At 34.5% G+C, this 14,555-nt stretch overlaps 1 protein-coding gene and 1 long non-coding RNA gene across 2 annotated transcripts; one reads left to right on the top strand and one right to left on the bottom strand.

Moving 5' to 3' along the window:
• The first annotated feature begins 3,490 nt into the window (after nucleotides 1-3,490).
• Nucleotides 3,491-5,133, top strand: LOC127745715 (uncharacterized). Its single transcript, XR_008007095.1, has 3 exons — nucleotides 3,491-4,087; nucleotides 4,722-4,783; nucleotides 4,874-5,133. It is a non-coding gene; the product is annotated as an uncharacterized LOC127745715 (long non-coding RNA).
• Nucleotides 5,134-11,667: 6,534 nt separating this feature from the next.
• LOC107480985 (probable mannitol dehydrogenase) lies at nucleotides 11,668-13,727 on the bottom strand. Its single transcript, XM_016101185.3, has 5 exons — nucleotides 13,540-13,727; nucleotides 13,356-13,469; nucleotides 12,756-13,269; nucleotides 12,512-12,665; nucleotides 11,668-11,966 (listed from the first exon to the last, which is right to left on the bottom strand). The coding sequence occupies exons 1-5, from the start codon at nucleotides 13,617-13,619 to the stop codon at nucleotides 11,761-11,763; spliced, it is 1,068 nt and encodes a 355-aa protein (XP_015956671.1). The 5' UTR covers nucleotides 13,620-13,727; the 3' UTR covers nucleotides 11,668-11,760.
• Between the last annotated feature and the right edge of the window lie 828 nt (nucleotides 13,728-14,555).

Below are 14,555 nucleotides of genomic sequence, written 5' to 3'. Positions count from 1 at the left end.
GTGCCAGTTTGGGCGTTTAACTCCCATTCTTGTGCCAGTTCCGGCGTTTAACGCCGGGCAGTTTTGAGCTGATTTGAAACGCCGGTTTGGGCTGTCAAATCTCGAGCAAAGTATGAACTATTATATATTGCTGGAAAGCCCAGGATGTCTACTTTCCAACGCCGTTGAGAGCGCGCCAATTGGGCTTTTTTAGCTCCAGAAAATCCACTTCAAGTGCAGGGAGGTCAGAATCTAACAGCATCTGCAGTCCTTTTCAGCCTCTGGATCAGATTTTTGCTCAGGTCCCTCAATTTCAGCCAGAAAATACCTGAAATTACAGAAAAACACACAAACTCATAGTAAAGTCCAGAAAAGTGAATTTTAACTAAAAACTAATAAAAGTATACTAAAAACTAACTAAAACATACTAAAAATAATGCCAAAAAGCGTACAAATTATCCGCTCATCAATATTCAAGTATAATCACGGGCTACAAAGATACAATGCAATGAAACATAAGAACTATAGAATGATATAATAAGAACACACTATGCTATGAAGATACTCTGCTATTATCAATGAAAACATATTAATCCCTACTCAAAATTTAATTAACCATATAATATAATAAACACCTTCAATATTTGCAGTGAGCACTACATTCTTGGTTTCACGGGGTTACCTTGGTCAATGCGATTAAGGCTTGATCAACAATCGAGTCTTCCCACTATTTTGCTCCTACGCTTTGGCGGTTACGGTACAGCAAACGGACGTTACGTTCATGGATGACAGAGTAACGACAAAGAATAAATGGATTAGAGAGCGTCTTGAGGGTGATGTAGGATATGAGGTGGGAGATGATGGTGGAGAGGATTAGGGCAATTCTCTGTAAAAAGAAGAAAAGGGATTGGGGTCTCAGGTCTTTTTGTGTGAAGCCTTGTGAAGGAGTAAGGGGTAACGATGAGACAGAGTAATATTCCATTCAAAATGCAGCGTTCCATGCCTCTAAAACGGCGTCGTTCTCTTTGTGTCAACAGGGACTAAATTGTCCTCTGCCCTCCACATGGCATTTAACAGCTACGTGGAGAACTTAACGCTACACCTCAGCAGCGGACGTTAGCTTCTGACGGACGAGGACTATAACGACTAACAACATTTAACGTTGGGGATCGATCTGGGTATTTTTAATCCTTGGGGACTAAAGTGTCCGGTCTAAAATTTCTTAGGGAATGATTTGGGGTATTACTCGGATTGGATTTAGGTTACGAGTATAAAGAGACATAGGATCAACAAATAGACACAATAGAGGGTCTATTGGCTTGGCTCCATTGTGACACTAATTTTAAAGGATGGAGAAAAGCATGCAGAGGTACTTCGATGTATAATGTATAACTCCATACATAAAAATCAAACAGAACAAACTGCTTACCATCAGTTATCGATCATCACAACTGCCGCATGCCGCAATCAATTTCTCGGATAAAAAACCATTAGTTCGACAATTTGGAGATATGAGTTTCACACAACCCACTTCTAGATAATGATATCGTACTTATCTTCTTCTTCTTTTTTCCCTTTCTTTTTTTTTATACTGAAGCTTTTGTGAAGTTTTTTAATGGATTTTGGCTTCCCACATTTTACATTTTTTTCCTTCATTACATACAAAAAATAAGCCTGCAGGTCAACTATAACAAAAAGAAAGACCCAGACAAGTTAAGCCATTAATAGCTTCTCTAGCCTAGCTAATCTTTCTTGCACCACGGAGACAATTACAAGAGAAACAAGGGTTCACCTTTGCAAATAATACAAGTTACATGGGAGCAAATGAACATTCTAATAAACCAGTAAACTTCTGACTCTTCCTGACAAAAAGCGATCGGCATCGTGAACTCCTGAACTGGGCCTGCGCATGCTAAAACGCACCGAAATTCAGTATTATTCACAAATATTATATTATTCGCAAATACGCCATTTGCATGTTTTAAAACACCATTCGAAATCAATATCTACTTAATTGTTCTCAAGTTTGGTATTCTGTAAATATTGAATAATACCTAAGGGTGGCAAGCGGGGAAGGCCACCATGCCCCGCCTAGTGAGGCAGTCCTAGAATTCCACCCCGTCCCGCTTAACTGTGGGCTGACTGGCTAAACCCACCAAAACTCCTCTTTTTTTACTATTAACTACTAAATAATATATATAATTTCACAACCATATGAATAAATTTATAATTTCTAAAGGCATAAAAAATTATATTTTTTGTATTCACAAATATTAAAGTCTTTGTAATTATAAATATCTAATAAACATAATTATAAACTAAGTTTTCATTCAAAACATAATTATAAATATTGTCTCCAAAGCAAAATAAACATAATCTAAAACATAATTATAAATATTGTCTCAAATGCAACATAAACATAATCCAAAACATTCAATTTTCATCTTCATACTCTTGTAAGTTGGGTTGGGGCAAGTTGGGTTTTGGAAAAAAAATTACGAAAATATCCCCTTGCAAAAAAAATTAAGCCCAGCAGAAAAGTTTGCCCTACCCCGCCAAGACCCGCAGTTTAAGCGGCACGGGTTAGATGTACTTTTGCTCTTTGACGGTCCTAATTTTTCAACCCAATCCAATTTTTTAGCGAATTACATGAATCGGTCTGACGGATTTAGGCCTGTTTGCCACTCCTAATAATACCCTATGTTTTGAATGGTTTGAGAGATTCTAATTTAAAAATCATAGCTAATTACAATGATGTTAGCTGTAGATGTGTGTTGTTATTTCAATTAGGGAAGATACTAGCCAAAAGTATAGCTACACGCGGTTAATCTACTATGTCACACTATAAAAAGGATTACCAATAAAGATGAAGTCGCCCAATATATAATATTAAATTCTAATCTATGGATTCTTTTTTTTATACTGAACTAGTTATTAAATTTTGATATACAACTTGTGGAGTATAGATGTATTGTTTATTCATTTAGTTATAAAATTTATTTGTTTATCCTTTTATATTTGTTAGATACAGATATCAAATCAAATCTTAATCTTTCAGCTCCTTAGTAAATATTAGCTATGGGTCAAATTATGATATAAATGTAAATTGATACAGAGATATTCCTTTTGAATGAATATGGGATTGATATCTGGTGTTGTTTTGCAGGGCTTGTTTGTCTTAAGGGTGGCTGAGCCTATTAGCCAAACTTGCTTGATTTAAATGTAAGCTGGTGGCAGCTGAGGTTTAACTCAACTGGTTAAACCATATGCTTCTTAATATGTTGTATCCAGATTCAAACCCTGGTGAGTGCACCAAGTGTTGAATATAAATCCTTAAATATTATGTGGGTGAGTGTGTAGTGTAGGTGTGTTGTGATACCTAGGATTGGGGGTTGTCCAATCCACTTGACAAAAAAAAATGTAAGGTGGTGGATTCAGTATCCATGGATGGTGAAGTAAAAACAAAGATCTCCCCAAAAATGAAACCCTAGGTTGCAGGGAGATGGATACAATCACCGTGGTGGAGTCGTCGCGGAGGATCACGTCCGGAAACCGATACTGATCGAAGATGCAAATTCATGTCATAGCCTGGTGGGCGTTGCATTACCTGCGTATGGCCGTTCACGCATCTGCTGCCAGTGCGATCGGTAATTGCGGCTGTTCTAGTTTGATCTGCAACTGAAAAAACACTAAATTATGACTATCATCACCACAAAAACAAACGGCCACCTGTATGTTCGATAGTGCCAAAGATTCCCTCCCCCCATACTGATCAGAGCCCTATCTACCCGAGAGGGTAGGCTTCCTATACCAGGTTCTTGGTTGTCTCGGTTGCTCCTTTCTTCAAGCTTGGCGAGGAGGAGGGGATCAGAAAGTCTTTCCTCTCGCTTCGCTGGAGACCTAAAGCCCTCCTATTCATTGTTTTGATTTGTTTTTAATTACCTTCACCGCGTGCCACGGAATGGAAGAGGGCTTGATCTGCCGTCCCGAGGCACTAAGGGGCTGCAATTTTTGAAACAGACGGCAATGTTTTGATGACTCCTTGAATCAAGCTTTTGAATGAGACCCACGATGTCTTTCTTATTCTGAGTCGAACACTTTTCTGTAGGTATGAATTTCATTGTTGTTGCTCTGTTCGATTTTATAGTATTCAAATGTCATGCTGAAGTGATTAACAAGTGTCTAACGTTCAACTCTTCCTTACATATTTAGTTTCTTCCACAAATTAAACTCTAAGGATTGTAATGTAAATCTAGTAAGTCTGTCAATCTTACCCTTTTCCTAGTCTCTAATTCTGTCATTACCTACTTGTGCCGCTTATATCTGGTATAATTCAATGGTTAAAATGTTATTAATGGATCTTAGTGTTTTAGATTTGTATATAGTAGTAGACGGGTAAACTTGATTTAGTTTGTTATAATATTCCATCATGTTAAATCCCTTTGGGCATGAAGCTATTCATTTCAAAGTGCTTAATTTTGATATAAGATTGTGCCACAACGGTTGACCTGTCGCTTTGTCGACAGTCTAATGTCATGTAATGACTCTACTTTGTTTAAATATTAAGTCTGCAATGCAAGTCAAGATTTGTTCAAGGAAAATTTTTTTCTCTGTCTATGTAACTCTAGATTTCTATACTTAAGTCTCTGGCTTTATGAATTCTTGCTGCATGTTTTGTTATTTAGAGGGAAAAATCTGTGATGGTGACACATTTCTTTTATAATATTTGTCTTTATTCAAAGGTTGTAAAGTCTAACTCTAATTACAGTCAAGTCGAAGTTTCAAATACACAATATGTCATTAGGTAAGCTAAGCCCGTTCTTGTTTGCTGTGAATTTACTTACATACCTATCAAAAGTAATCTGATGCTAACCCTACTGCTTACGAATTGCAGGAAACAGAGTAAGATAATATCGGCTTTGGAGTGAATATTTGGTTACCTTTGTAGAGTTCTGAATTTTTTATGAATGGTTCTCATGTACCAGGAAACACACAAACAGTTGAATCAAGTTCAAGAAAAAAATGTTTCATGGTTATAGGGATCAATACAGCTTTAGTAGCAGAAAGCGAAGAGATTCTTTTCGTGCAACTTGGATGCCACAAGGTGATCAAGTGACATTTTAGCCCATTTTCTAGTTATTCCTTTCTTATTCATGGTATAGTTTTTCCTTTCTTATTCATTTTATCTGATGAATGGTTTGAAATGGAACGTCATCAGTTGAAGAAAGAAAGAATTGAAGATTTGATTACTGTGCAAAATATTTTAAAATTATTGCTTTTTTTCTTGTGGTAGTACCATAGTTACATTTTAGTATTTTTCTCGTAATTTAAGCATTTAATTATAATTTGGATCCAATAAAATTAAAGACAAAAAAACCAATAAATATTATCATGTTTAAATTTTGAATACATTATACATATTATATAAAGATTTTTAATTCACATATCAAAATATGACAAGCTCAAAATATGACAAGCTGATAATTCCACCACCGTTACAAATTCTCTTTGTGATTTGTAAATCTCACTCACTCACACACACATACGTGCTGCTTTGTATATACTTCTTTTTCTTAATATTTTTAAGAGTATAGCTTAAATTTCATAATTTTTAAGAGTGTAGTTTAAAACTCATCTTAAAAATTGTAAGCAAAATTCAAATTCTATTAAATTCTTAACTTTTAGAAATGTTTACACTTCATAATTTAACCTAAATCTCTGACATTACAATAGGATTTAATTAATCACAAAACATAGTATCAACAATCAAATAGCACTTATAATTTCACAAACAATAGACAAAATTAAATAAATTTATTTTGAAGCAAAGAGAAATGATTGCTTTTTCCAATTCAAAATTTAATTTTGAAATTTTATATACTTTGTACTTGACAAAAAAAGAGAAAATTAAATGTTGGCATGAGAAACAAACTGAAGGAAAAAAAAAGAATTAAAAAAAAAGCCAAAGTTATAAACAAATATTGTTATCTCTCTCTCAATTTGAAAAATTTTTTTTATTATAATATTTATAATATAAAAAATAAGTTTATTTTTATGTCTTCTTCCTTTTAGAAGATTAATTATTACTTTTGTTAAAATATTGATCTTCTTTTTTCTTCGTTAAATGCTCACACATGCACGCACACAGAGATATATTACACCACATAACTAATAATTAAGAAAAAAGATTATTTTCAAAATTCAAAACTTTTAAAAAAAATTAGTAGAGATAATTCAATTCAATTTAAATAATAACTATTTCAATCATATTATTGATATGTTCCAAATTGACTATATACTAAAATTAATTTATACTTGTAAATAGTTTCTAAAATATTTTCATACTAATTACATAATGTTATTGAACCATTAGTATTATCATGTTAAAATTTTGAATACATTATATATATTATATAAAGATTTTTAATTCACATATCAAAATATGACAAGCTGATAATTCCACCACCGTTACAAATTCTCTTTGTGATTTGAAAATCTCACTCACTCACACATACATACGTGGTACTTTGTATATACTTCTTTTTCTTAATATTTTTAAGAGTATAGCTTAAATCTCATAATTTTTAAGAGTGTAGTTTAAAACTCATCTTGAAAATTGTAAGCAGAATTCAAATTCTATTAAATTCTTAATTTTTAGAAATGTTTACACTTCATAATTTAACCTGAATCTCTGACATTCAATAGGATTTAATTAAATCACAAAACATAGTATCAACAATCAAATAACACTTATAATTTCACAAACAACAGACAAAATTAAATAAATTTATTTTGAAGCAAAGAGAAATGATTGCTTTTTTCAATTCAAAAATTTAATTTTGAAATTTTATGTACTTTGTACTTGACAAAAAAAGAGAAAACTAAATGTTGGCATGAGAAATAAACTGAAGGAAAAAAAAAATTAAAAAAAGAAAACCAAAGTTATAAACAAATATTGATTATCTCTCACTCAATTTAAAATTTTTTTTATTATAATATTTATGACATAAAAAATAAGTTTATTTTTCTGTCTTTTTCCTTTTAGGAGATTAATTATTACTTTTGTTAAAATATTTATCTTCTTTTTTCTTCGTTAAATGCTCACGCACGCACGCACACAGAGATATATTACATCACATAACTATTAATTAAGAAAAAAATTATTTTTAAAATTCAAAACTTTAAAAAAAAATTAATAGAGATAATTCAATTCAATTTAAATAATAACTGTTTCAATCATATTATTGATATGTTCAAAATTGACTATATACTAAAATTAATTTATACTTGTAAATAGTTTCTAAAATATTTTCATACTAATTACATGATGTTATTGAACCATTAGTATTAATCAACCAAGCCTTCTTCCTTTTTTTTTGGTTAACAAAAATATTTAATGGTTCAAAAACTACTTAAGAAGACTCAGTATCATAGTTCAATAATTTCTAAAGTATTTATGATGTGGGTTTGGACTTTGGAGACCAAACCACATAAGGAAGTTCCATAAAGAAGAAAAAGCATAACAAATAAATAATAAAGCCAAACAATGAAAGATCTACTTGGAGACCTGGTATCACAGTCCAATATTCTATTACTAGGCCAAACATTCAAAGATCCACTTCCATTATATCCAAGCCAAGCCGATGTTAGCAGCATGGCTTGCCTCTCAACCCTCCCATCACGCTCTCAAACTCTCAAGCTCTCTGAACCACATCTGTAAACTATTCTCCTACCTATCAACATCATTATCATACCCTTTTAAGAGAATATCCGTATATAGAAATCTATATTGTATAATTGGCCATTGGCTATTTGGTGATGAGTCTTTAATTTCTAATGGTAGTATAATTTGTGTTGTAATTTTTGAAATTCTTAACTCAAATTAATTCTTCATATATGATAGGCAAGATTCGTCATGTTTATTCAATTACGAAAGTATTACATTTTTTTATAAATTTGAGTAATACCCCAAATCAGTTCCTAAAAAATTTTGGATCGAACACTTTAGTCTCCAAGGAATAAAAATACCCAAATCGATCCCCAACGTTAAACGCCGTTAGTCATTGTAGTCCTCGTCCGTCAAAAGCTAACGTCCGCTGCTTAGGTGTAGCGTTAAGTTTTCCACGTGGCCGTTAAGTGCCAGGTGGAGCGAAGAGGACAGTTCAGTCCCTGTAGTCACAGCCAGAACGACGCCGTTTTAGAGGCATGTAACGCTGCGCTTTGAATGGAATTACAGTTTGTCTCTTCATTACCCCCCACTCCTTCACAAGGCTTGACACAAAAAGACCTGAGACCCCAAACCCTCATCTTCTTTTTACAGAGAATTGCCCTAACCCTCTCCACCGTCATATCCCACCTCATATCCTACATCACCCTCAACACGCTCTCTAATCCATTTATTCTTCGTCGTTACTCTTTCATCCATGAGCATAACGTCTGTTTGCTGCACCGTAACCGCCAAAGCATAGGAGCAAAATAGTGGGAAGGTTCGATTGTTGATCAAGCATTAGTCACGTTCACCAAGGTAACCCCTCGAAACCAAGAATGTAGTGCTTACTGCAAATATTGAAGGTGTTTATTATAGTACATGGTTAATCAAATTTTGAGTAGGTATTAATATGTTTTCGTTAGTAATAGCAGAGCATCTTCAGCAAAGTGTGCTCTTATTATATGATTATATGGTTCTTGTGTTTTATTGCATTGTATCTTTGTAGTCCAGGATTATACCTGATTATGTATGATGCTTATTTAGAATAGTTAAATAGAGTAATTTATGAAATTGAAAATTAATCTTCTTTTTCATTTCTGGGTTTGTGGTATATGTAATTTATGAAGTTAATATTGTTTTCACCATATATTGCAGATGGAGGATATGGTGGTTCCTGTGTTCCACCATGGAGGCAATATTGTAAGGGATAATAAAGGTGTTATGCTATACATCGATGGAAAGATTGAGAGATTTTCTAAGATGGATATTGACCTCATTTGCTTCTTTGATCTTCAAACTTTGTTCAAAGGACTAGGATACAGTGATTACAAGACAATGTACTGGTTTGATCCTGCTACTTCAGACTTTGAGTCTGGATTACACCCAATTAATGGAGATAAGGAGATAAATGAGTTGCGAGAGAATAAACAGAAGAACAGAAAGACTGATGAGTTTCACCTTTACTTTGATCACCCAATAATGGACACTCCGTTGGATGATTCAGATTTTGAGCTTGATACAACTGAAGGTGATGATGACTCTAGCGATGACGGGTATGAGAGTACGGAGGACAAGCCATACAGACCACCTCCACTAGGAATGGAGGATGATAGTGAAGAAGATTGTGTAGTTGTGAGGAAGAAGACAAAGAAGAAAATAGAGAGTAAGTTAGTCTCCAAGAAGAAGGTGAGAAAGAGAAGCACGATAACAAACCCAATTGCTCCAAGGCAAACCCAAAGAAGTTATGTTTTACGAAGTGCTGGAAGAAGTTCTAGTGGACCCAACAATGTTGGTGGAGCAAAAACTAATATAACCAATAGGGCTGGTAAGTCAAAATCTGCAGAAAATAGAACTGATCAGCCCAATTCTGAAGGACCAAACACTGTTGGGCCCAGACCTGTTAATGCAAGGCCCAAACCTATACAACAACAAATACTAATCAGCCCAATTCCAGAGGACAAAAATATACTAGGCCCAAAGGAGGTACATCAAATTCTGCTAGGCTTGTTTTTGGTGACACACATCATCAGGCCACCTCACATAATGAACCCACCAATTCCGTCAAGCACCCCACCACCAATTCAACTATATCAAACCCTTCAGGGCATCTCACATGAAACAATGTCTGCTGCAAGTGAGGGAACTGCATCAAGGATGTTCCAGTTCATACCCAATCCTGGTTTCAAGGCTCCGAGGAAGAAATGAACCAACATATATCAAGGCCTACTCTTAAGTGTTGTTTAGGAAATTTTAAAATGTAATCATGTGGTCTGAAATACCTTTTAAGTAGTATTTTGGTTGAATTAGGATAAACTTGATCCTTTGTTTTGCTTCATGCATGAGTATTTTGGTAGGATCAGGATAAACTTGTTCTTTTGTTTTGGAACACATTTTGATGGAATTATCATTGCCAAGAATAGGCTTCTTGAGACAATTACACTTATTAGCACAAGATTTTACATGAATTACTTAGATATTTTAATCTATGATGGTTGCTGTTTGATTTTTCATTTCTTACTTAGATATTTGCTAATACATGGTAAGTCACTCATCATTGAGACAATTACACTTACTAGCACAAGGTTTTACATGTATTACTTAGATACCTTAATCTATGATGGTTGCTGTTTGGTTTTTCATTTCTTACTTAGATATTTGCTAATACATGGTAAGTCACTCATCATTGATTGTTGAAGTAGAATAAATTCATCGTACAAATAGATTTGCACTCTCCGTAAACAAATTATTGCTTTTTTTCATTCATCAGGACTTTATCAAAGAAATATACAACTCAGTCAATTCACATCCAAGCTTAAACTACTAACATTTTCCAGAGTGCTTGATTAAACAAAGCCAACTTATCATCCATAAACCTATAACAAATACAACAACATTAAACGTTTTGCTTTTCCAATCAATTTTTGACACTGGATTATGATGTTTCTCCAGTGTCCCTATCCTATTTTCAAGCTCCAAAAATCTCTCTTCAACCCATCCATTATCACCACTTATGCCATGAAGTTCAGTCATCTTTTTCACACCAACTTTCTTGTAATCAAAGTCAAAAACTGATTCAAACCATACAAATAAATTGCAGTGGATTTGTTTTTTCTGTTTAAAAAAAAATTATCTTTTTGCTCAGAACCAGTCCACAAACAAATACATCAACAATGATTTTCCAAACCACTATCTAATTAAAATCTAACCTTGTATTTTGGGCAACCAAAGAACAGTCTCCCCGGATTATCAGGAGTCCTTGACTTCGATACGATTGCATACAATCCACATCCACATTTTGGGTGCTGTCCTTTGGGGATTTCACATGTTTCCATGCCTGGGTTATCAGCTCCGGCGTGGGTCGCTCTCCGTCGACGACCATTTGATGCCAAGGTGCTTCCTATACTGTGTGACATTATAGCTGTGATGTATTTTCTAGAGGAATCAACTTCTTAGGGTTTCAAATTCATGCAGGATTTAAAGAAGAAAATGAATGAAGACCTCTACACCTTCATATACAAAACGCAGCGTCGTGGTCTCCCCCAAATTGACGTTACTAGGGCTGTGACTACAGGGACTGAATTGTCCTCTTCGCTCCACCTAGCACTTAACGGTCACGTGAAAAACTTAACGCTACACCTCAGCAGCGGACGTTAGCTTTTGACGGACGAGGACTACAATGACTAACGGCGTTTAACGTTGGGGATCGATTTGGATATTTTTATTCCTTGGGGACTAAAGTGTCCGGTCCAAAATTTCTTAGGGACTGATTTGGGGTATTACTCTATAAATTTTGTATCAGTAATAAATAATAAAGGTAACTCAAAATTATATGTTTATAAAGAATTATCTAGGGTATAAAGAATAAAGAATAAAGGTGGATGAAAAAGAAAATGAATAACAAAGAAAAAGATAACTTAGTAATATAACAAACATTTTTATTAATGCAAAAATAAATTTCTTCATTTTAAAACTCATGGACCACTGTTTTTATTTTATTTTAATACTTCATGATGCATAATTAAGAAAATAATTCTCCTAAGTTCACTCTTTGATACATGAATGACGTAAATTTATTAAGAACTTGGCTTCAATGTGTTTCCAATGTCAATGACAAATCTATACTTCACATCCGCTTTGAGGAGACGCTCCATTGCTGTGTTCACATAATCGATAGGGATAACCTCAATGTGAGGTTTAACACCATGTTTGGCAGCAAAATCAATCATCTCTTGTGTCTCTTTAATCCCTCCAATGCAACTCCCAGCTACTAACTTTCTCCCTACAAAAACACATATAACATTTGTAATTAACATCGTCATTTTAACAATCATGAAATCCAATGTTCTGAGAACTGGATGGATAGGGTAACAAAACTGACGTGATTGAAATTTTGTCATTTATTTGGTGTAGACGTTGGTTAAAATTCGATTGCTAAAAAATTAGTCAAGAATTAAAAATATGACATGATCTGTAAATTATTTGAATCCTTTATATAGTTGACTAATTCAAAAAATTTATAAAACAAAAAAATCTTTAAAATTTTATATAAATATATTATTTTAAAATTTAACTATCAGGTGTCTTAGAAATATATATAATTAATGTTAATAGTTTTTTATATAAAAAAATTTCAATTAATAATTTTAAGCAGTGATCTTAAAAACACATGTTAACTAATTTAAAAATTTATTATTTAATTTTATTATATATTCTCAGATTTTGATTAACCTCAATCAAAATTTTAAATTTTTGAAGTTTTAATTTTACCGGCCTTGAATATTAGAGACAGAAGGCATGATTATGATTGTACTATGATGGACTTACCCATAATTAAAGGAAAGACGGGTAGCTCTAGAGGCTTCTCTGGTGCACCAACCATGATAATCTTCCCATGAGACTTCAACAGACCAATCAAAGGAACCAAAGGGTGAACCGCAGAAACTGTGTCAATAATACCATCCAAGGTGCCCATTGCAGCCTGGTGGATACACAGAACAAAAGTTCCATCTATTACTTATTCACAATAAATCACGTTTCAAAGAGTTTAGTTTGTTAGTTATTTAATTACCTTCATCTGATGTTGGTCAGTGCTAAGCACAAACGAATCGGCTCCAAGATGTTCAATGGCTTCATTTTTCTTACCGGGAGAAGAGCTAATCACACTCACCTCCATCCCAAAGGCTTTAGCGAACTTCACAGCCATATGGCCTAACCCGCCCAGCCCAACCACGCCCAAATGCAGACCGGGCTTGTTGAGCCCAAAATATATCATGGGGCTGTACACAGTGATGCCGGCACAGAGGAGAGGAGCGGCACAGTCAAGAGGCAGGGCATCCGGAATTCGGATCACAAAGTGTTCATCGGCAACCATGAAATCTGAGTAACCTCCATAGGTGATGGTGTCATCAACGTTCTTGGCGCCGTACGTGAGGACCATTTGTGGACAGTAGTTTTCAAGATCGTGAGCGCAGTTTTGGCAGTTGCGGCAGGATTGGACCATGCACCCAACTCCCACCTTGTCTCCAACCTTGAACTTTTCTACCTTACTTCCCACCTCTGTTACTATCCCCACAATCTCATGCCTATATATAATTTGATACTCAAATTAGAATGACAATAATCCAATATTATTTTTTTTATTTATTAGCATTTATTCGTAGATAGATACCCAGGTACTAAGGGGTAAGTGGAGTTGCCCCATTCGTTCTTGAGCATGTGGAGATCTGAGTGGCATATCCCACAGTAGAGCACTTTGAAAGTAACATCTTTGTCTCCAGTTTCCCTGCAGAGAGTAGAGTGTGTTATAGCAGGCATGTTACCGTGAAAAGAACATAAAAGCCACAGAATAGTACCTTCTTGAGAAGTTGAAGGGGGAGAGAATGCCAGATGCGTCCCTAGCTGCCCAACCAAAAGCCTTTCTTGGATGCTCCATTTCTGTCTGAACCAGAAACACCTTGCTTGTTTAATATGTATGTTGGTTCTCGAGGATTCACTTTGATGCGAAAGCGAAAGAGCAACACAAATTTATTAGCTCTTTCTACACAACATAGTGAATGCTAGCCTACACCTGTCCAATTGAGGTGGATGGTACGCCTGCCACTTTTTGCTGTTTCGACCCAGCGCATATTATCATTATATGCATTCCTTGTGTGGGAAAATGATATAGGAAACATTTCAAGTGCATGCGCAGTACGGTGTATGATAATTCTATTTGAATTTTTTACTAGTACTATTTCAAGCAGGTAGTCAGCTTTTTCTATATTCTCTGCAGAGGAGTATTAGAAAATTAGTAATTTTTATAATTTATAGTTATTAAATAGTTATTAATAATATTTTTAATTATATAAAATTTTATTTAATAATATAAAATTATTCATTTTTTTTTGTTGATTAAGCCAATATTTAATAAAATTGCTGGCTTTAGACTTTTTCTATTGATATGTATGGCAAAAGTGGAAATAAATGAGAACATATAGTCATATATTTTTTATTCATACTGGGCCACTCGACTGGGCTTGTTAATGAGCCAATATGTTGGGTTATGTATTGTGGGAAATAGTTTGAAGAAACGCTATTGCAATATTTGAGCCCAAAAATAAGCCGTGATGAATTAAATTTCGAGAAAGTATGGCGCTGGGTCCAGGCCAGATCCCGGATGAGAAGAACTTTGAAGTATTTTGACAGAGCACCTACTCTTTTGGGACTCAATCTATTCATACTATATTAGTGGTGAATTATTAGGCGTTAAAAGGGGATAAGAAGTTGGAACTACGACAAAGAAGATGAAGATTGCGGAAGGTTGGGCTGCTGGACGGGGCCTGGAGCCAAGCTTGGTTCGGGTTGGGCTGTCCAGCCTGGACATTGTTCA

Source organism: Arachis duranensis, chromosome 3 (assembly GCF_000817695.3).
Source record: "Arachis duranensis cultivar V14167 chromosome 3, aradu.V14167.gnm2.J7QH, whole genome shotgun sequence".
NCBI classification, from domain to species: Eukaryota; Viridiplantae; Streptophyta; class Magnoliopsida; order Fabales; family Fabaceae; genus Arachis; species Arachis duranensis.
This window is presented reverse-complemented; position numbering and strand designations above follow the sequence as displayed.